We start from the raw sequence: 23,775 nt of genomic DNA, 5'->3' as shown, positions 1-23,775 counted from the left end.
GTAACAGATTTCAGCTTTAAAAAAATTAAATAAATATAGGCATTTATATGGCACCATAGATCAGTAAATAAACAGATCAATAAACAGTCAACAATAACGCCGCTGGTATACCCCCTAACAGCTCCCCATTTCACACATTATGCTTTAAGCACAACGTCGGCTTACCAGAACCAGAACACATGGGTGGAGTGAGTAAAGTGAGATGAAGTGTCTTGCCCAAAGACACATGATGTTGGTCCTGACAGGGTTCGTACCCACAATCTCTCGATCATGAGTTGAATGCTCTAACCGGTAGGCCCTCATACACCTTTTATACCATTTTCAAGGACAGCTGTATAGCTCAGTTGGCTGAGCATCTTGCTCTCTTCTGAAAGTCTAGTGTACAAGTTCCCTCACCAGAGATGTAGACTCGAGTCGTGTGACTTGGACTTGCGTCACTATTTTTGGGACTTGTGACTTGCATCATGATAGCTTTACCAACTGCTGCATTAAGCCCCTGACAGTTCCCTATATTATTTTTTCAATGGTAAAAATATGAAAAGACTATCCACTAATCTTATGTTAAATTCTATGATTATTTTGTAGATAAGAAAGGTGAGAAGGCTTTCAGTGAGGGCCTTCTGGATATAGAAGACCTAGTCAAACTTGGAAACCAACATAAGTAAGTGAAAAATGCAAAATATGTGTTGTGCTCGGTATGTCTTCTATTTCATATTATTTAAAGAAATATCCCTGTAATGAATTCTGTAGTTTTGTAAGGTACAAAATATGTATATTTAAAACCATGGATGTACCAAACAAACCCTTTTGGGGCACTTTAAATAAATTAAATTTCAAATGATGAAATGAAAGTCAAACTTTGGAATTTTCACACAAAGTATTTGAAATACAGTACCTGAATCCTAAGCAGTAAAATTGATGATTTAAATGGTAATTTTATTCAAACATTTGATGCAATTTAGGTTTACAGGTGTATTGAAAAGTAGGACTTAAACTGTTGTCACTTTAAAAATTCCATAAGGAGACCTTATTGGGGGAGGAGTACTAATTAGGTCAAATAGGGTAGTTTGTTCTGATGAGGCAATGTAATACACACAAGCAGCAGCATCACAGATGTTTATTGGTATGGCAAGTGACTTGTGCGTCCACATTTGAATAGCTAACATCTGTCTGAAATTTGAAAATCTTACTCATTCTGTTTCTGAGAGAATGTTTGTCATTTGTTTATTTGTATTTGTGCAATGACTTCAAATTGTTTTCTTGCATTATGCAGAGTATGCCCATATTACATGGCAAGGGAGTTGAAGACAAGTGCAGACATTGTGTTTATGCCATATAATTACCTCTTGGACTCAAAGGTAAGTTTCAATTTTTTCTAATTTCAATTGGTAAAGACTGCATATAGCAATTTATCAAATTACAAAGACATCAAATATCACCACAAACATTAAATCAACACCTAAAATCGACTGCTCAGTGCCAGAAGTGGGTAAGTGCAATAGCTGTCATGTGTAGCTGCCATGTGTAGATGAGTACAATATACTGTGTGTAAATTGCCAAATGTTGCACTTACCCACTTCTGGCACTGAGCAGTCTAAAAACACCTTACCATCTTTATCTTCTATGTGTGTGTTTATGAAAGAATTATATTTATACGCACGTTCTGCCTCAGCCGGCCGGCCATTTGCTACTATCTCTGTGACGAAGTATTCCTAATTCTAACTCCGTCTTGATGTAAACTAAATGATCAGGTTCTTTAACTGAAATTCTGTCTGCTCGTCTCTGTAAAGGTGCATCATCAAGTCGCACACCCAAATAAAATTGCAAGATTCAATCCATTAACATAAGAAAATGGTAGACATCAACATGCATCAAAATATTTGATGTAGTTGGTCACTTGTTTTATTGAATGATTTTGTTTTTAGGCCAGACGTATTCATGGTGTGGAACTGTCAGGTAATGTGGTCATATTTGATGAAGCTCATAATGTGGTAAGTGATAAATCATTCCATTCCATTTACTTTGGCAAGAAACAGATGAAATGTGACTTTCATTTAGTGTTACATTCTATCCTGCAGTCTACTGATAATGAGTAAAAAGTACAGAAATTAAATCAAATACTGGAACTTGCGTTTCGTTAACACAACGTTTCGTCCGAAACTATCAGACATCATCAGGTGATAATGAGTATCAGCTACCACTTTTAAACTGACATATTTTTACAATTTTAGCTTACATGAAATTTAAAGCACAAAAACAAAATTTGATGTTGCATGTGTGTGGGAGAAGTATGATTTTGAATCTTGGATTAGTATTATAGTATACTATGCAGTTTGATGCAACTAAGCTGGTAAGAGCACTGGATAGATATCTATGGTCAGTCCCGGGTTCCCTTTTGCTTTTGAGCCAAAAATAAGGGCTCTGTCATTATTTGTAGGGCCAAAATGTTTAATTTTCTTTTAGTGGGTTTCTTGAGGTCAAAACAAGTTTTTCACAATTTTCCATAAATAGTGCCCTCTAGTAATGATCCTACCTATGTATTTGCCTTCCATTTCAGGAAAGGATTTGCGAGGAGAGTGCCTCATTTGAATTTTCATCAGCAGATTTGGCATCATGCATATCAGAGACAGACCAGCTGCTTAAAAGGACTGTAGAAGTTGAAGAACTCAACAAGGATTTCAGAGATGATAACGCTGCTGGTAGGTGCTATCTACTCTTATGACATAAATGTATAATATATGTATTTCTTCATCTATGTTGTAGTAAAAGAATATAAGGTTCTCTTAAGTTACAGAAAAATTAATTTACTCAATAGAAAATTAGAAGTCAAAGAATACAGCTTAGGTATAAAAAATGCTTATATATTTGTGTGACAAATCCACTACCTACTTGAACTCTCGTCATCACCACTTTTACTGGCTATGTGAGCTTTTGCCATCCAGGCATGAGTAGAATGATCCACAATCCTACTGATGTATCTGTATACGGGAAATATCTTAAGTACACAGTGCTTTTTTCTTTAGGCCTAATTTTCTCAATATAATGTTCTTGACACTGTGATACACCAGATAAGTTATAAATTAATATGACAAACTGATCACTACCACAATCATGAGGTCAACTGAGGTCAGCAATCTATGTTTATCTATGTTGAAGGTGTCTTCACATCAAAATATTGAGGTTAGTCTCAATTATTTTTGCACTGAATGACTGTTTTTAAAACTGTAATTAGTGTAAATTCTCTGTTTTCTTTTTTCACAATACAGAAGGAGATTTTGTTGCCAAAGAACTGTGTGAAATGAAGAGTAAGTTATCTCCTTTAAGGCTGACAAAAATATTTGTGTGTCTCTAGTCACCCAACCAACCCATTTTCATACCCTCTGACTAAAAAATAGTGTTGAGTGCTGGAACAAAAATATTTTTTAGGCTTCCAGCTTCCCAAATTGGAACATTTCCAACTTTAAGTGATCCTGTGTGCCACCTTACAGTAGAGTGTGTTTATGTATGATACAATATGATTATACCCGTATGTTAAGCTGAATTTATAGTAGATCGCTGGGCAATTGCGATGCAGTGATATGCAATTGCCCAATTTTCGATGCATCAGTCATCGCTTTTGCATTTATACTAATCATGGCGATCAGGATTGCAGACAACAATTAAATATTCAAAAGGCCACAAAATACATTTTTGAAACATCCATTCCTGTCAATGATTATTGTTTGAATTAATACATCTCCAAAAGTTAATGACCAAGAAAGGTAAATTAATTAGCAAAATAATAGATCCAGTTGGTAGGAAATGATTGGTTGATGCATTCATGTGACAAGTGACATCGCTCGGGAGTTGAGATTTTTTTAACTTGCAAAAGCGATGTCGTTTTTGCAAAAGCGATGAGTATCAATCAATCGGCTTGATGCTGTGAAAACCCCAGAGCATGCGTAAAAATTGCTTTTCTTCAAAAGCGATCCAGTATAAGTTACTTCTGAGGGCCTGGGTAAGGTCCCCAGAAGAGGGTATAATTCCATAGAAACCAGTGTGTTTTCAAGTTAAGGTCCTCAAAGATAATAAAGCTTCTATTTTAAAACCAATACTGATGTGATTAAATAAGCAATTCAAAATAATGTAGTTAAGTATAAGATGCTTTATTCTTTCTCACTACTATCATTTTTCTTTGTCTTTTGCTACAGTGATATTCATGGAGTTAGAAAATCTTCTTTCTGCAGTAGATATACCAGCTTCAGGGTCAGGGGTCACCAAACCAGGAGGGTAAGTATGTGCAGGATCAGAATTCATACGATCGAATAGATGTATCACAATGATTGATTACATAGGTGTGCTACAAAGATGCGAAAATGTAGTGAATTTTATATTCGCTGTTTTGCCACTAACTGCTTACATGAAAAACAAAAGTAGTGTACAGGGGAAAGAAGAATTACGCATCGCACAATTAAACATGAATTTACAAATGGAAACATTACATGCATAGGCAGATATACCAGAGTAAAAACTCCGGACATACCTGCCTGTGTGGGACACTGAAAACCCAGACCTCTCGCAGTCGGGTAGCGCTCTACCACTGAGCTACACAGACTGTCCCTGATAAACAGGACTCAAGTCTGGTACTTATGGATATGAGCAGTCATGCGGGGTAAACAGTACAAACAACACATTACATACCAGTGTACGAGATCAATCAATGATGCTTACCCGCCGGCCTAATATAATCATGCAAACAAGGGAAGAGGCCTACGCATCATACACTGGAACATGGAAACAGTACAAACTAGCGCACGAGATCAAATTAACATGTTATACAGTCTTTGTAACTTAGAATTTGGTTATAAACGTTAGTTTGTGTGATATTATTTTCAGGTACATATTTGAGCTATTTGCAAAAGCTAAAGTGACATATGACAAGAGGACTGACATCATGTCCATAGTAGAGAAGATGATCTCACATCTGACATCAAGTAAGTATAATAGTAAAGGCTACCTACATGTAGAAAGTTTACTTGTCCAAGGCTAAGGGTGAATTATACTGCGCAGTTGAGCGTGTGTGAAGAATAAGTGTTCTCATCTCTAAAGTTGCTGATGGGTGGAGGTGGGCTGCATAGCTCTCACAGCTGAAAGGACCAGTGTATGGGTTTGGTACACTATCAAATCAACCCCGCAACATTTTTAGTTGGTGTTTTTAAGTCCATAGGCTCAACCCTATGGCTTGACTATGTTGACTATTTACAATGTTATGAAAGTAAAAGTGATTGTTTTCCATGTGAAAAATGTTACACTTTAAGATATACAGGGTGTCTCAATAAAAATAGGCCCTATGAAAATTGGGGCATAACTTAAAATATCGGCAGTAAAATTAAAAAATTCTTAAAGATTCAAAAACCATGAAGTGTCTGCTTAACAATGGTGCAAAAACGATTCAAATCCGTTCACGCGTCACTGAGCTAATTAACTTTGTACAAACAGACACATTTTTGGACCATTCCAATGAGGTAATACACATAAACAGAAATGTGTAGTTTATTATAAAAGAAATAAAAGGAAACGCGAAGTGTTGCTGAGTATAGTTCAAAATCAATATCATACAATCAATCTCCCAAAGAATGTTCTTCACACGTTTGGGTTAAGGGCTCGGATAGCAACGTTTGCGCAGTGATTTTTGTGGGACCTGAGAGCACATCAGAAATATCGAATTGAATTCTGAATGCGAGGAATGTCCTTCTGATATCAAATATTTTTGTATTTTTTGGAAATTCGCGATATAACACACATTTTATTCATATGATTCAAATTTGATATTTTTTGTATTTTTGATATTTAACCATCCTCGAAGTAAACTTCATAAATCTAATGATATGTACACCTTTCATATTAATGATATTTCCCCCAAAAGACCTATTTTTTTTGTGTTTTGTATTTTGGGGGAAAATCTTTATCTTCAATATGAAGAGTCAAAATTTCCATATGATAGACGGCTTTTTGTCCCAGTTACATATACTTTAAGTATACGTACATATCATAAAAATTTATACAATTTACTTCGAGGACTGTAAAATTTAAAAAATATCAATTTTTAATCATTTGCCATAAAATGGCATTAAATCGCGAATTTAAAAAGAAATTGATATCAGAATGATACCCCTTGTTTTCGTTTTTGAAATGCTCTCAGGTCCCACAAAAAATACGTGAAAATGACGCTGTTCATACATCTGTTAACCATACAGTAGGGCTGAACTTTATATTGAAGTGGCTGAAATGTTTGATTCAAAAGAAATTGGTTCCCTCAAAATGAAATGTCCAAGTGATAGTATTTATGGTGAAATAAACAAAAATTGATAAGCAACACCAATAACAGAAAAGAGGCATAGTTGCTGATCAGGCAAGTTATCTCCTACATAGCAACACTGGGCGTTAAGGTTTTGCACTATTTCAAACTATTGTGAATTGGTAGTTCACATCATATTGCGAATTGTAGTGAGCTTTAGCAAAACTTGCATCGATATTATAGATATACTTTTATAGGTCCTGTGGTTCTCGAGTTATGTGGTAAATAGGGATGAAACAACATCACTTTTGTAAAATGTACATAACTCATTAACAACAATAAATCAAGCAAGTTTTCAAAGTATGAAGTTTTGCCAAACATCAAGGTGTTTTTTTTTTTTTCCAATAATATATTGAAAATCGATCTTTTTGACTGTTTCAACCAACAATTACTTTCTTCAATTATAAACTACACTGCAGCACATTCTTGTTAATGTGTATTGTCCCATTGGAAAGGTCCAACAATGAGTCTATTTGTAGTTTCCCAATTATCTCTGTGATGCGTGAACGGATTTTGATGCTTTATGCACCAATCTATAGAAGACGTTTCAATAATTTTGAATCTGCAAGAAACTTTTATTTTTACGGCGGATATTTTAAGTTACATTCCCCGATCCACAGGGCCTATTTTTATTGAGACACCCTGTATGCATATAAATTGGGAATATATGTTGCAGCCATTCAACTGATGCCCAAATAGTTTTTATGTTGTGTAACTATGAGATTGACCCACATCCATGTAAATATGTGAACAGACGAGACATACAATAAGAATAAGATGTCAAGTCCACAGAGGCAGCTAACTTAATCTTTGTTTGGTAATGATGTCATGCTTTTTTGTGGTTGTTCTGCAAGCATGCCAACAAACCTCCCTTGTATGTGTGTATGATTCTATACTGTGATCACATACATGACAACCGATCTTGAGGCAAACCAATGTGTAGTGAAGGAGTGTGTAATATTCTAAATGCTAGAACTTGATTTGAAACTTAATTTGAGACCTAGGTAGAGATGTCAGAGGCTATGAATGCCACTAGAACTAAACAATTCCTTTTTCAATAGCTTAACTTCAGGTGTATTTTTCATATCAAGTTTTGATGTGTTGCAGATTAAGTGCAGATTATATTTTTAAAAATTACATTGCGTGTGTATTTAATTTTCTATGTGTATTCATCGACAGGCTCCACAGGATACCAAAATAAAGCAGCAGGCCTGCAGAAGTTCCTGGATGTCATGAATGTAAGTTAACTCAATATTCTGTCCTTTCAACATATAATTTGATATAAACACATTATACTTTGCTAGATACGCTGGTATTTCGCTATGAATTGCACATGCTAGGATAAATCTGTGGAGCGTATACACATCCGTACAAGGGTGATTTGTTGGTACGTACTGATGCACTACCAAACTCAAGAGATACAAGTTATGAATGTATTGTCCTAGAGTCAGTCTGAGTTAGTCAAGAACATGTTAGTCATACAACTTTTGTTTAGACAAGACTGATCTTGTTCAGTGCTTTGTTTTTTTTATAAATCTGAATCCAATCTTTCTGTGAAACCTAATCCTAAAACAAAACCTTAACCATAAACTCTTGATGTAATGACCTTTATTCTGAAGTCTTCCCCTTTTCTCATTTTGTGCAGATTGTGTTCAGCAGAGATACACCAGCCATGTCAGGTCATAACCAGACTTATCAGATGAGCTCATGTTACAAGGTAAGTTTGATATTTTAGTCACAGAGAGCTGACTCTCCACAGTCTCCAGTCTCTCAATATATATTTGTGGTAGTTGTTAATTTCTTCATTTCATCTCAGTGTTCAATTTTTCATCCATTCTGTTGTTTTTGTTTGTTCATGGTCTTATTATAAGTTTAGTCAGCAGAGTGACTCTTGTGGTTTAGTTGTTCCACATTTTAATTAATTGCATGCAAATTGTCACTATTTTAGAGCCAGATGAATGCATTTCAAGTCACCACCAATAATATCTTCCTGATCCTGACTTAATTGGCCTGGTGAAGTTTGCTGAATTGATTATTTTACAATTTGGTTTTGTTTTCTGTATTTCTAAGGTTCATATCAGAGGTGAAGATGGGTTCAGTAAGAAGAAGAAACAGAGAACTGATCTGTGGACCAGTGCCAAGCAACCCTCACAGAAGAAAGGTAATATTGAATAACTTTAAATGATTTCAGTGATGTGTGATTATTTGTTACATCATACAGGGATGTGCTGCAAAATGGTCACATTTTCAGCCCTTTGGTATATCAATGACGCCTTTTTCTAGGACAAGTTTGGGATAGGGATGGGTCATTTTTTCAAAAAAATTGTCTATTTTGGAAAATATGCCAAATTTGCTTCACTGCAGCCAACCAAACTTGAGTGAGTACACTCCAATATATTCTCCCCCAGCTTCATTTCTGGGTTGACTCACTTTCAACAGAAATTACTGGATATGCTTTAATGATATGTTCATAATCAGTCCAGGATGATGCCAAATATGGACCATAATTAATAAAAAAATGTTACAAAATTGATCATAACGTTTCTAGAATGTTTTTCTACAATTTCCATTATTTATGTAATTTTACATGTAAGTTTGTGTTTTTAGTATCCAAAATAAAAAACAGAGTCCTGATAACCAGGACTCACTTTTTTACTTTTAAGTTATGGTAGAAAAAAAAATTTGTATGATTTCAACCTTTATTGTCTCCCTTCCTTTCTACAACATATATGTGATGGAATTAATATGTAGCAATAGCATTACACAAAAAAACAGATTTTGCACTTGATAGAAGGCCAAAGCAATCAGTAATCATGATACTTTCATTATTTTTTTATTAACAGCCTATTATTTCTTTCCATATCCTTGCAGTGTTTGTGTTGAGTTATTGGTGTTTCAGTCCAGGATTTAGCATGCAAGAGTTGGTATCACAAGGTGTGAGATCTATAATCTTAACAAGTGGAACTCTGGCACCATTATCATCATTCAAATCAGAGCTAAGAATGTAAGTGTTTCTACAGTTTGTCCACTCTGAAGTACAAAGTGACAACGCAGCGTTTACAGCGTTAACAGTCGTAGTGCTGCGTTTCTGCTGTAGGTATGTGTGCCTTCAAAGTCGGCACAATGTGTGCATCGCGTCGGTACTTTGTACTTCAGAGTAGACTGACTGTATACAGTGTTTGTGTTAAGTTACTGGTGTTTCAGTCCAGGATTTAGCATGCAAGAGTTGGTATCACAAGGTGTGAGATCTATCATCTTGACAAGTGGAACTCTGGCACCATTATCATCATTCAAATCAGAGCTAAGAATGTAAGTGTTTCTACAGTTTGTCCACTCTGAAGTACAAAGTGACAACGCGCGCGTATACAGCGCGTTAACAGTGCGTAGTGCTGCGTTTCTGCTGTAGGTATGTGTGCCTTCAAAGTCGGCACAATGTGTGCATCGCGTCGGTACTTTGTACTTCAGAGTAGACTGACTGTATACAGTGTTTGTGTTAAGTTACTGGTGTTTCAGTCCAGGATTTAGCATGCAAGAGTTGGTATCACAAGGTGTGAGATCTATCATCTTGACAAGTGGAACTCTAGCTCCATTATCATCATTCAAATCGGAACTGAGAATGTAAGTGTTTCTATTTTGCTTTTGTTTATGTTGTGTATGTATGGTGTTTTGGATGGGCGGGGTGTTTCTTTGTTTACGTCAGTTGGTGTGTGTTTTCTTGCTTGTGTTTCACCTATACATGTATGTAGTTTGTAAGGTTAAATGTCAGAACTAGGAAATGTTTTTATGTACAAAGCTAAGCAACATGTTTATTGAAATTTCCAATTTGAATCAACCAATTTTCTGTTTCTTGAACCAACCAATTTAATTCTACCTAAAGCCAATAATTGGTAAACTTTGTCAAACTTAAGTCACACAAAACATAATCTTTTTCAAATATGACAAGTACATTGTAGAAATAATTATTGAACAATGCTGTGCAGCAGGTCAAATTTGCCAAAAGACTAGGAAATATGATAATTTATGTAAATTTGCAGTCCACAGTAGAGTCCTTTCGGCAGCTGCAGATGTGATCATCCTGCTTATTGTGTGAAAAGTGCTAGATCAACCCAGGGTCTGGCATTGGGAGTTTGCTGGTTCATTGATGAATAAGATGAGATGCCGATATTTCATGGCATGATTTACTTAGGTAATGAGTTTAACAGCTGCAAATCCAGGATGGCCAAAATATGGGGGCGTAGGAGCCATCAGGACCCCAAAATTGTCAAATTTGTGCTGATTTTGCCAAAAAATATGGGAGGCTGTGCCCCGTTAAACATTCCCTACATCTGCTACTAGTTAGCGAATGATTTATCGATATGCTGGAATAAACATATGATCATTTCACAGAGTTTTATATTGCCTTATTGCCATGTATCTTATTTGGCACAAGTTTTTTAATACATGTCCTCAAGAAAACAGGTGTGCTCACATACATACTGATGGCCACAGAACAGTGTCAACTCTTCATCAACTGTTTGATATGACATCACATGTCACCTCATCTATAATAGGGTGTAGTCTTTTAAAACTAATGATTTTAACATGCATATTTTGTTTTCTGACATTACTACAGAGATTTTCCAATCCAGTTGGAGAACCCTCATGTGATAGAGCAACATCAGATGCATGTTGGTATAGTAACCAGAGGACCAGATAAGACAGTACTCAACTCATCATATCAGACTAGATTCAACAAAGATTATATCCTCTCACTGGGCAATACTATAGGTAAGGCCATCTTAATTTAATAGTTAGTCTTAAAGCTCCTCAAAGTTTGAAAACCTAATGCGGAATGCATTTTTTTTTCCTTCTTTGTTTTATTGTCCATGCATGGATGTTTAGTTGCTGTCCAATCTTCGCTTTGCTTAAATTTTCACTGTTGTTTCCAGGTAGTCGTAGGTATCGAATTCAGCAGTCATCAACGCATTATCAATCCCGAGAAATTCCAACACAGGACATATCGAAGCAAGGGTTTTGGCCTAAAAGAATATCCCATGCAACATACATTATGGCTTTGAGTATAGAATTTGGTCACATATACATGTATTTCAAAATAGTAATAATGTGACATAAGTGATGATGTATGTGTTGTAAATTCGATTTCATTCATATCTTGTAAAGTAATGTGATTTTGGTGTCATTTTAAAGGTAACTTACTAGTAACCGTTCAAATACCTCTGGAAAGACCAAACAAATGTGACCTGGTATGGCAGTGGACAATCATTTTGCATTAAGTAAACTTGAACAATTATGTTATGATGGATTTTGCTTCTACATTGTATTTCTTTTTGCAAACAAGTGAGGTCTTTGGTGTTATTTTTTATTGCAGTAAACTTTGCTCGCATAGTACCAAATGGCCTGCTGGTGTTCTTCCCATCGTATCCAGTGATGAACCATTGCTTAGAAATTTGGCAGGTATGTCTGGTCTCCCAGCTTGCAATCAAAAATGTACATCCCAACTTGTGAAATGGGCTATTCAAGTTAAAATCACAGAATTGGAGAAGGAGAACCGGGACTCCCTATACCGCCACATACAATCGCGCCGTCAGCTATGGGGTAAAAATTGGGGGTATTAGAGTCCTTGCCGACGGTGCGCGGAGACGAACAAAAACAATTCTGCGTCTCATCTGAAGCGTCTTGGTACTCGTGTGCAGGTAGCATCAAGTGCGTCTCTCAAATGCGCCCTTCATCCATGTCGCGCTTGCATGACAACGAATGCCTGGAGTGCATTCCGAGGGAAACCGAATACCCCAATTTTTGTTGCTCCATGCCTGTATCAAGATGGCGGTCGAGTCTCGATTCTCTCTCTTTAATTCTGTGGTTAAAATCCATATAACCCCTATGGCAGACATGACCTTAATCTCACATACAGGGGTGTAGATTTCAAATGGATTCACCTATTGAGGTAACCCCAGTTAAAATTCACACTGTGTGTGATATGAGATTAAGCTCATGTTTTCCATAGGGATTGCGTGGATTTCAACTGGAATTGCCCAATGTTAAACTTAAAGCTTAAAAGCATGCAAGAAAAAAAATGTTTGCATGGTTGATTGGTTAATGTTTGGCCAAAGAACTTAGAGAGTTGAAATCTGATTCCATTAGCAGTGGAACTTATTTCTGTATTGCATGCTATTAAAGGGACAATCCTAGATTTTCTCTACTGAATATTTTGCCCAACTGATCTACTAATTGATTAAAAATCATGATTAGGTGAATTTGATCATAACAACTCATGATAATATCATAAATTTTGCAAACTTGTTCTGTAAGTGTTGGTGACTGTTCCCAGCATTGAATGCCCGTGTTTGTGGCGATAATAAAAGTATTTACAAAAAAAAAAAAAAATCTAAATTTGGTTCTGGAGTAGCAAGGAAGGCAGACTTGCGAACTGTCCCTCATTTTGAGGGACTATCCCTCATTTGGGGTTTTCCAAAGTGAAAAAGAGGGACAGTCCTGCTTTCTGAAAATTTCAGTGATGGCAAATTAAAATGTAAGAACAGCAAAAAATGATGCAAATTTCACTTGCTATATAGCATTTTCTATAGTCTATTGTGATAAATTTAGATCTGCAAATCCTTCCCTGAATTCTGAAAGTATTGCACACCTCAAGTCTTTGAATTTGTCGGTACCAGGTTTGTGTACATATACAAGGTTTTGGTCTCAATGTCCCTCTTTCTGACTTCAGTAGGTTGGCTGGTCTGGGGAAGGTGTATACATGAAAGCTGCTGAAAATTGTTTTTAGCTCTTCACATAAAAATTTGAAAAACAAACAAATGAACAAAAACAATATTATTATATTGAATACTAGTCGTAAAATCCTATCATGCAATGCAATATTGTTGTGTTCTGACATTTTGTGTGTAAGAAAACAAATGTTATTAATTCATTCCAAATTTCAGTCAGTCAATCAGAAATAGTTCATTCAGTACTTGAATTCAAGTTAATAACAGCAGAAATAGAGTAGGATTTTACAGCCATGTCTTCAACATAACACTACCAGTATTGCATCATTTCTCTCTGCTCCAGGAGGATGGTATTTCCAATCGTATAACTCAGTATAAACAGATGTTTGTTGAGCCCAAAGGAAAAGGAGATTTTGTAGAGGTAAGCTTGAAAGCATAATGATGCTCCTGCCATGATACACAGTTTATCAGATGGCCATTTTGTCAGTTGGTTGTGTGTGGGTTTGGGAGCAGTGTTTATATCCACATTCAAACTTGGTTTGCATATTATACACATATTATACACATACCAACTGTGGTGTCTGATCACAACATATGTGCACATGCAGAAGTCAATATACCGTGTAGGCCTAATTCCTCGATACGTCACAAGCATTGTTTAGAGGTTAATAACTGCGCATCGGTTATTTGGAGGGCATTGTGAAAAATCTAAACATTTTGCCTTTGGAACCGAGGAATATCCCGAGATATTCCGAGGTCCAAAGCAAAATGTTCAGATTTTTCACAATGCCTGACATATTATCGATGTAAAGTTATTAACCTCATTCATAACCTTCACTTTAATCTCTTCACCTTACAAAATAACACAAAATTTTGCTCAAAAAGTTGATAAAAATAGATGATTTTTACATCTTCCCTTTCCAAAAATCGATCAGGCTAAAACAGAACGACCATTAACAAAAGTGCATATCAAAATATGTGCAAATATGGTAGCGCGCAATCCAAATACGGCAGCCAGCGCGCGCGCAGTTTGTTCGATGCACAACAGCATGCAAACGCCAGTCAATTGTGTTCACCATTGGAACAATTACACATTTTGCGGTCAATTGTGAGATATTAATGACCTCGATTTGCGTTCGCGTTTTCACAAATAACTAAGTGTAATTGGACCGCACGCATCGCGTTTATTAATGAGGTTATGAATGGATATCAATAACCTCTGCACCGGTGTGTGTATATCATCTAACAAGCAATTTGATTAGGATGCACATATGGTGTGATACACAGAGGATATGAATATCCGATAAAAGTTCTGGGTGATAGAGAAGAAGCCACCTATATTTCATGGCACAATTCAATCAGCCAATATCAAATCACACTTTCTTATCTTCGTTATATTTGTGTGAAGTGTAATGAATTTGCATACAAATAGAAAATTTCTAAGTAATTCCCTCTATATTTTGATCCTTGGTTGATTGAGAATCATTACTATTATCTTGTAGGCCATGGAAGGTTTCTATGAAAAGGTACGAGACCCAACCCTGAATGGAGCATCTTTCTTTGCTGTCTGCCGTGGCAAGGTATGTGTTATTTACTAACATTATTTTTTATTAAAACTAGGGTAGGTTTCAAATGTAATGCGTAATAGATCGCATTATAAACCCATCGTAACTCCTAAGCGCATAGAAACTATTCCATAGGATTCTTATGTTAGAATTTTGATTGGTTTCAGACTTGTAGTACCCATACCCGCATTTCGAGTCCCAATTTCGTACCAACCCATGGCTCCGGACCCATTACCGTACTCATGCCCTATTTTGGCTTCGGACCCGTACCCGTACCCCCGTACCCGTACCCGTACTCATGGCCTGGGACCCGTACCCGTACTCATGGCCCGGGACCCGTACCCGTACTCATGGCCTGTGACCCGTACCCGTACTCATGGTCCGGGACCCGTACCCGTGGACACGGGTACCACAAGCCTGTTAACTCCACTGCACTGAGTCCTCTGATCATAGACATAATCAAAACAATAGGTTACATGGATGGGGTTGGGAGGAGAGTAACACATGCATGGATCCAGATAGCAAGTGCCCTAAATTGTAGCCTGGCCCAGGGCCCTGAAAAAGGTAAATCTAGTCCTGGCTACACAAAATGTACATGCATGCTACACACAGGGTAGATACCTACATTGTCATGATTGTGACAGCCTCCAGCCTATGCACACTGTATGCCACTCATACATGTATACTACATGTAGCATTCACACTCTGACTGATACAGAAAAAATAGCAAACTGGAAGTAAAACATTTCAAGAAATTGTTGTTTGTGGTGAATTTCAAGTTATCATGTTTTGATATCATTATTATAGCATTATTTTATTCATCATTTTAATATTCCCCATCCAAATACACTCCCTTAGCACAAGTGCACACATAAAAACTACATTTTCCCACCACATGTAATTGCAGTGTGTGCATTTGAGTCGAATGATACATAGTTCCTTTGCCATACCATGTTTACAGAAATTTATGATTTATTGGAGCTTATAGGCAAAATATTAATAATTATCCAGATGTGCATAATTAATGATAATAATTATATTAAGCTAATGGATAATCTGGTGGATGTGTGCTGGGATGTGTGGATGTCCATGAAAGGCTTCACTAAATTTGATATTGACAATTAAGTCTACAAATTTTGGATCAAATTTGAAATCCAGTTGATGTTTTGAGGTGAATAATAACTTGAATGCTATATCACTGCTAAATGTATGTTGAAATTAGTATTGTGCAGTCTGTGTGTCAATACACAGACATAGTTTACATGATTTTTGCATCCCAAAATATTTAAGCTAGATTCACTAAGACCATCACCAATCTCTTTTTGTACTTGATTAATTCCACAAAACCTTTACCTTTAGTTCTACAATGTTCTGTAAATGGAAGTACTTCTTAGCAAATAGAAATGTCTCAGCAACTCATGGCACACACAACAAATTAAAATGTTGTATACATATGCTTATGACAAAATTAATTTCTCTAATTCTGTTGGTGCGAAATGTATAGTTTAATTCATTTGTTGTGGTATAAATGACATCAAAGAGTGTATTTACAGCAAGGTATAATAGCCAATAAATTAATGTCAATAATCAATAACAGTAGCTTTGCTTATACCCATGTACCCATAATGGGACTCATACAATGTTTCTAGTCCCAATATCTACCCGTACCCATGGCCCGTACCCATACTGGGACCCGTACCCGTGCTTGAGTCCCAATTTCGTACCGTACCCGTACTCATGGCTCCGGACCCGTACCGTACCCGCACCCTATTTTGGGTTGGGACCCGTACCGTACTCATGGCTTCGGACCCGTACCCATGGCCTGGGACCCGTACCCGTACCCATGGTCTGGGACCCGTACCCGTACTCATGGCTCGGACCCGTACCCGTACTCATGACGGGTCCCAATACTACAAGTCTGATTGGTTTTGACTTTGGATCAATCAAAGGATGTATGCGTTGTAATGTTTGTGAAATTGCAAATCTACCCCTCCTAGTGCAAATCATTCACTGTTCAGATACTATACTTTCATGATACTTAAGGGCACGGTGTACTAACAACCAAATGTTACTCTAATTGGAACTACATGTACCTGCAAAGCCTTCTGTAATCCACTGCATGTACCTGCAAAGCCTTCTGTAATCCACTACATGTACCTGCAAAGCCTTCTGTAATCCACTGCATGTACCTGCAAAGCCTTCTGTAATCCACTGCATGTACCTGCAAAGCCTTCTGTAATCCACTGCATGTACCTGCAAAGCCTTCTGTAATCCACTGCATGTACCTGCAAAGCCTTCTGTTATCCACTGCATGTACCTGCAAAGCCTTCTGTAATCCACTGCATTTACCTGCAAAGCCTTCTGTAATCCACTGCATTTACCTGCAAAGCCTTCTGTAATCCACTGCATGTACCTGCAAAGTCTTCTGTAATCCACTGCATTTACCTGCAAAGCCTTCTGTAATCCACTGCATTTACCTGCAAAGCCTTCTGTAATCCACTGCATTTACCTGCAAAGCCTTCTGTAATCCACTGCATGTACCTGCAAAGCCTTCTGTAATCCACTGCATTTACCTGCAAAGCCTTCTGTAATCCACTGCATGTACCTGCAAAGCCTTCTGTAATCCACTGCTTGTACCTGCAAAGCCTTCTGTAATCCACTGCATTTACCTGCAAAGCCTTCTGTAATCCACTGCATTTACCTGCAAAGCCTTCTGTAATCCACTGCATTTACCTGCAAAGCCTTCTGTAATCCACTGCATGTACCTGCAAAGCCTTCCGTAATCCACTGCATTTACCTGCAAAGGCTTCTGTAATCCACTGCATTTACCTGCAAAGCCTTCTGTAATCCACTGCATGTACCTGCAAAGCCTTCTGTAATCCACTGCATTTACCTGCAAAGCCTTCTGTAATCCACTGCATGTACCTGCAAAGCCTTCTGTAATCCACTGCATTTACCGGCAAAGCCTTCTGTAATCCACTGCATGTACCGTACCTGCAAAGCCTTTTGTAATCCTTCTGTAATCCACTGCATGTACCGTACCTGCAAAGCCTTTTGTAATCCACTGCATGTTCCTGCAAAGCCTTCTGTAATCCACTGCATTTACCTGCAAAGCCTTCTGTAATCCACTGCATGTACCGTACCTGTAAAGCCTTTTGTAATCCACTACATGTACTTGCAAAGCCTTCTGTAATCCACTGCATTTACCTGCAAAGCCTTCTGTAATCCACTGCATTTACCTGCAAAGCTTTCTGTAATCCACTGCATTTACCTGCAAAGCCTTCTGTAATCCACTGCATGTACCTGCAAAGCCTTCTGTAATCCACTGCATTTACCTGCAAAGCCTTCTGTAATCCACTGCATGTACCTGCAAAGCCTTCTGTAATCCACTGCATTTACCTGCAAAGCTTTCTGTAATCCACTACATGTACCTGCAAATCCTTCTGTAATCAACTGCATTTACCTGCAAAGCCTTCTGTAATCAACTGCATGTACCTGCAAAGCCTTCTGTAATCCACTGCATTTACCTGCAAAGCTTTCTGTAATCCACTACATGTACCTGCAAAGCCTTCTGTAATCCACTGCATTTACCTGCAAAGCCTTCTGTAATCCACTGCATGTACCTGCAAAGCCTTCTGTAATCCACTGCATTTACCTGCAAAGCCTTCTGTAATCCACTGCATGTACCTGCAAAGCCTTCTGTAATCCACTGCATTTACCTGCAAAGCCTTCTGTAATCCACTGCATGTACCTGCAAAGCCTTCTGTAATCCACTGCAGTAATCAAGGGAACTGTTAATTGTTATTGATTTTGGCTTCTATTTTGGGTCAGCGAACCCGCCTAGGACCTCATGCACCAGAATTAAGACCTTTATTACTGTGTTACGCTGCAATATCCATACAGCTAATGACTGATTTATCATATTAATCATATCACATACCTGTGATAACTTTTATTCTAATTTCATATGATGTATATGTATTATTATATAGGTATCAGAAGGTCTTGATTTTGCTGACATAAATGGCAGAGCTGTGGTGATTACTGGTTTGCCATTCCCACCTCGCATGGATCCTAGAGTTAACTTAAAGATGCAATACTTGGATGAAATGAGAAGGAAAAATAACAAGGTAAGAGAGAGAGAGCCATGGGTCAGAGGTCATTATCAAAAGAAAATCATACAGATTTGACGTTTGACAGCTTTCTGGTGTGAAAAAAAAATGTTAAGAAAAAAAAAACATGTTTTTTTTTTTTTTTGGTTTGCCATAAAAATGTTTATGAGTCCTTGACAATCTGTCAAGTCCTTGACAATCTGTCAAGAGCTGTGACGATTCTACTCACAGGATATGTTGGTCTTGTAGATGGGCTTAAAAGTACTAAAATATTTAAGACATGTTTAGCTGAGAGTGCATTATTTAAATTGATTTAAATCGATATATAGGATAGTCTCTTCAACACATTTTGATGTGCTCATTGCCTCATTCACCCTTTATCTTACAGTTTTTAAGCGGCCAAGAGTGGTATCGTCAGCAGGCTTCCCGAGCTGTAAATCAAGCTATTGGCAGGGTCATCAGGCACAAGGAGGACTATGGTGCAATTCTTCTTTGTGACACCAGGTAGGTTGTCATAAAATATGTACATTATGGTATAGAATTTTTGTCAGTTTTTGATTCCAAAATGCACGGTTGTTTGTCAATACGCATGTTTACTGAATATCATGATCTTTCAACACATATATTCAAGTGCAAGCCTTACAATTGGTTTCTTTTGAAACCCAAAATGACGGGAGATATTAATCATTTTCTACCCCGGTACCAATGATCTGTCGTCTGAATATCAAATAGCAGATACACCACTCTGCGCTAGTGCACAACTCGGCAGCCCAATTTCCCTAGCCCACCTGAAAAGGACAAAGATCGCGAGCGGTTACTTCAAATTATCTCATTGCCACCATGTGGTTTAATCGTTCAGAAATTCTATAGAGATGGTGAGACACTGCTTATTTATTGTCCCCTCAACAATGTAGGATTTTTATTCTGTTTGGTTGTTAATAGCAATAGGGTAGTTATCATTGATTAGGAGCGAATAGAAATGTCAACTCTATTTTGTATATTGTTATCGGCGGCGTGATAATTCCCTGCCTGTATAGTATAATTATTTACCTGACCGCTATTTACCTGTGCGCTGTACTACACAGCTTGACCAGCAAATGAGGTGCCGATATGATGAGGTGATTCAATTAGCCAATCAGAAATGCACTTTGGTGTTACGTTATAAACTGCGAAAACACCATTGCAAAAGCATTTCTAACTTCTCTATGTCATTCTTTTTTTGTAGATTTACCAGCAAAGATTCCAGAGCCCAACTTCCACTCTGGCTTAGACCATATGTGAATGAGTACACACAGTTTGGACATGCTGTCAGAGATCTAACCATCTTCTTTAAAGTAGCTGAAAAGAAGGTAAGCTTTGCATGTATGTCACATTTAGATGTTACTGTTTTTAGATGGAATCTAATTTATGGTTTAAGTCACCCCATAGTCTCCTGTAATTTTTCTGTTTGTTAACATTATTAAGTCGAACCTCTTTTACACAAATCTCTTTCAAAATTACAATTTATAAAGAGAGCAAGGAAGGAAGCAAGGAAGGCAGACAATTTCCACATTGTGTTGTCTACTAATGTCAAGTGTATAAAGGGTCTCATGTGATTTGCACGAACATGCTGGTTGATGTATGGTATGATATGATGCTCAAACCACTGTTCAAACAAGATCGAATTGATCCATCCACTCTTGCTGAACTTCACCATCCATCCCTCTGGTGCCCCTTCAACTAGGAATTTGTTTGTCCTCACATCCTTATAAATCACCAGCGGGGGCATCATTTTACCTGATGCGCTCCCGCACTCCATGACTGTGATATTTGTCTTGTCGCCACTATTTAAAGACCATACATTTGAAGCCTTTCTGCTCGCAACAACCTTCCTTGGACTGAAGTCAAGAGGAACTCCGTATTTGTCGCAATTCCATATTAAATTGGGATCTCTGTCCTGGTTATTTTCTCTGAGAATCGGCTCCAAAGTAGTGTAAAAATCATTCAAGACCGCTTTGTTGGTCATTTTTGCACGACTCTTACTGAGTTTCTCTGGCGTCTTCAGACTTAATTGTTTATTCCTTTGCATGAACCTGTAATACCAATCTTTTCCTGCCTTTTGTTTTGTGAGCCAACGCTCACAGTGATGGCTCCTGGTTGGGTCTCTGTGTATAATCATGTATGCCATTTCTTTTACCAGTCTCTCCCGGTACTCATAGCAGTAACACATGCATGTGTTACTGGTGGAAGTGACATGTTTAGATGATGTTACCTGCAGCAGTGACATCTGCACAGTCTCTGCAATTCACACCTATTGGAGCTAAATAACAATATGTATCATGCCAGTAAGTGACTGTTGTGTGTCTGGATGAGGAGAATAGTATTTCCCCAAGTAAACATAGGATACAGACGAAGGTCAGATGGATTTGTGGTTTGTAAAGTGTTGAAATCATTCATAATTGGGTGTGATAATGCTCCTCTTTGGGGTCTATTACACCAAAAGAAATCAAAAGATTGTATTTCTATCTGGATAATCTGTTACTTTGGTACTTTGAGATCATGTTTACATAGTTAATTTCTTTGCGACTCTCATTTCTGTAGGTGCGACGGTTAATTGAAAACAGGAAGTTATGGCCAATATTTTCCAAGTGTTACTTGGTAGGGTAACACTCTTGGCAGCCATGTTTTTTAATGGTTTTCAATGTTACTGCATTGTAAAATGTGACCTCAAATTGACCTCATTTGAAGGGTGCCGCCAAGATATGGACTGGTGTGTGTTACTTGTAGCAGTAACAAACGTGTGTTACTGCTGTAAGTGCTGGGAGAGACTGTTTACCTGGTCACGTCTTTTGCCAACCCCAACCTCTGCTAATTTAATGAGGTAATTACTTAGTCTGTTATACAGAACTGGCACCCGATTTTGCCTCTTTTTCTACTCTTCCACTAACTCGATCCCCCAAAGTTGAATATGGAATGAGATATATCTGTGATGCATTTTTGATTGATATAGTCCCCGCTTTAATTTTGCAAACCACTTCAGACATCGTTGTCCTGTCGTATTGCATGTATTTATTTTGGGTTTTCTGCGGCATCCTACAAAATATGCTAAAACAACATGACACAAAACAAGTTTCTAAAACTTAAAATGCTGTACCGTTAATGTCTAACACTTAGGCATTGTCTTCTTCCAGAAGTTCATCAAAACCGGCATTGTCTTCTCCCAGAAATTCATCAAAACCGGTATCAATAACGTCAAGAATTATTTGTCGCAATTAAAAAAATATCAATAGCGCCTACTTTATACAATTCACTTGCCGCTAGCAAGCAATTGACCATGCTAAAACTTATGGCGTATACGCCTTGTTCATCATCATCGTCTTCAGACGATTGGCCTCCATCATTGTCTTCCTGGACATTGCTGTTGTCACTTTCATGCTGCATGTCATCATCATTTTCTTCTCCACTTTGAGGCTGTTCAGCAGGCTGCTTGTTTGGAAACATTGGGCTTGTAGAAACAGAATATTGATATTTACAAAAATAGTTAGGCCTATGAATGGAAAACCGAAACTATTTTTACTCAGTGCATAGCTGAAGTTGATGTTGTGTGTGTTGATGATGATGATGACGACGATGACGACGACGATGAGTCGTGTATGTTCACTCTCACTATAAAACACATGCTCAAAGCATAAAAACAAAGTTTGTTTGCCAACGGGTAAAAAATCGCTACCTATCAAAATCCCTACGGGTATATTCGCTCTTCACCACGTTTTCATGTACTTTGCCATAGCGATCTTACCTGATTCTACAAAAGTGTAACTTTTTACAATTGTTCTATGTATTTTCACATGAGATCGTTTTTACCCGACTGTGTATGCTGGCAATGGCCTATGTAACAGTAAACATGGATTATTTTACTGCAATATTACTGAAAAGCTTGACATTATTTTTTACATATAACATGTTATTAGTAATCTATGACGAAAACTGAGCACTTTGTTACATTATTGGCTGAATATATTAAATGGAACAGTTAAAGTGACGTTGGCTGGACGTGGTTCGGAAATTGCAGATGTCGAAAGGAGAAAGGCGCAAAGATGCCCAATTTTACCCTATGAACCTGTATGCCCAGTAATACGCAAGTTCTGATCATTAGTGACATAATTACAAGTATTGCATCTTTTACGATTGCAAGTGAAAGTTCCTTTAACCATCTCTGGTGGCTTAGGATGTGAGGCGCAAACCAGATGGTTAGCAAGATTCCGATCCCTCTTATATGCAGTGATGGAGACCTAATTAGCGAAAATATCCTTGGTGGAAGGGTCCTCCATCAGCGCACTATAGTTCTTTAAAATAATCTGACGGATAGGATGGATCAAAGGGTGGTAAGGCAACACTAGAGGGATGCGATCAGTAGGCTTATGTTCTGGTCTCTGAAGAGCTTGATGCCTATCGACAGTGTTTATTCTCTCAGCAGCAGATTGAGTGATGTCGCCAGGGTATTGCGAATTTGGCGGGCATCAAAGAAATTGGTGATCTGTTCAGAAAGTTGCACAAAATCCTTGTCATCCGAACAAGTGCGATTGGGGCGTAACATCTGAGAATAGAGAGATTGCGAAATTTACGTGAAACGTGACACGGGAACGCGAACGGCAAGCTACATTAGTCGAAAATCGGTTATTATGCCCTCTAGAGGGTGAAATCTATTGTGAATTGGTCAATCGTGGAATTACCGTAAGGCGATTACGCTTGCGGTTGGTAGCAAAAATGACGTTCCAAAATGACAAAAACGCATTATAAAATGCAGAAAAATGTTATGTTTATCATGTTATGAAACAAATCAAAGTATCCTAATAGAACAAGTAGAGTCCGACATGTAATAAAATCCATTTTGGGGTTAAAATTTGATCTCGTATAGACAAGAAGAAGTGAACAAATTTCGATTTTTTTCGACGCTGAATTCGAACGGGCAGATTGCCTATTCATTTGTGTGTGGAAAATGCCGTCCAAAAATCAGCTTATGAAGAGGCGTTTTAGGCCAGATTGTGTCGTGTTACGGC

At 37.7% G+C, this 23,775-nt stretch overlaps 1 protein-coding gene across 1 annotated transcript in view; it reads left to right on the top strand.

Moving 5' to 3' along the window:
* LOC140138036 (regulator of telomere elongation helicase 1-like) overlaps nucleotides 1–23,775 on the top strand; it is a 46,680-nt gene that overhangs the window by 5,939 nt on the left and 16,966 nt on the right. Inside the window, exons 7-24 of the mRNA XM_072159876.1 lie at nucleotides 586–661; nucleotides 1,274–1,358; nucleotides 1,926–1,991; nucleotides 2,558–2,699; nucleotides 3,267–3,305; nucleotides 4,191–4,269; nucleotides 4,876–4,973; nucleotides 7,517–7,575; nucleotides 7,983–8,054; nucleotides 8,408–8,498; nucleotides 9,209–9,341; nucleotides 10,950–11,104; nucleotides 11,706–11,791; nucleotides 13,403–13,480; nucleotides 14,562–14,639; nucleotides 18,617–18,754; nucleotides 19,125–19,240; nucleotides 19,962–20,085. Of these exons, the coding sequence (XP_072015977.1) occupies nucleotides 586–661; nucleotides 1,274–1,358; nucleotides 1,926–1,991; nucleotides 2,558–2,699; nucleotides 3,267–3,305; nucleotides 4,191–4,269; nucleotides 4,876–4,973; nucleotides 7,517–7,575; nucleotides 7,983–8,054; nucleotides 8,408–8,498; nucleotides 9,209–9,341; nucleotides 10,950–11,104; nucleotides 11,706–11,791; nucleotides 13,403–13,480; nucleotides 14,562–14,639; nucleotides 18,617–18,754; nucleotides 19,125–19,240; nucleotides 19,962–20,085 (1,715 nt within the window). The remainder of the gene's footprint in view (nucleotides 1–585; nucleotides 662–1,273; nucleotides 1,359–1,925; nucleotides 1,992–2,557; nucleotides 2,700–3,266; nucleotides 3,306–4,190; nucleotides 4,270–4,875; nucleotides 4,974–7,516; nucleotides 7,576–7,982; nucleotides 8,055–8,407; nucleotides 8,499–9,208; nucleotides 9,342–10,949; nucleotides 11,105–11,705; nucleotides 11,792–13,402; nucleotides 13,481–14,561; nucleotides 14,640–18,616; nucleotides 18,755–19,124; nucleotides 19,241–19,961; nucleotides 20,086–23,775) is intronic.

The sequence above is a fragment of the Amphiura filiformis genome, chromosome 17 (genome assembly GCF_039555335.1).
Source record: "Amphiura filiformis chromosome 17, Afil_fr2py, whole genome shotgun sequence".
NCBI lineage: Eukaryota > Metazoa > Echinodermata > Ophiuroidea > Amphilepidida > Amphiuridae > Amphiura > Amphiura filiformis.
The sequence above is the reverse complement of the archived record's forward strand: the minus strand, read 5'-3'. Positions and strand labels throughout refer to the sequence as shown.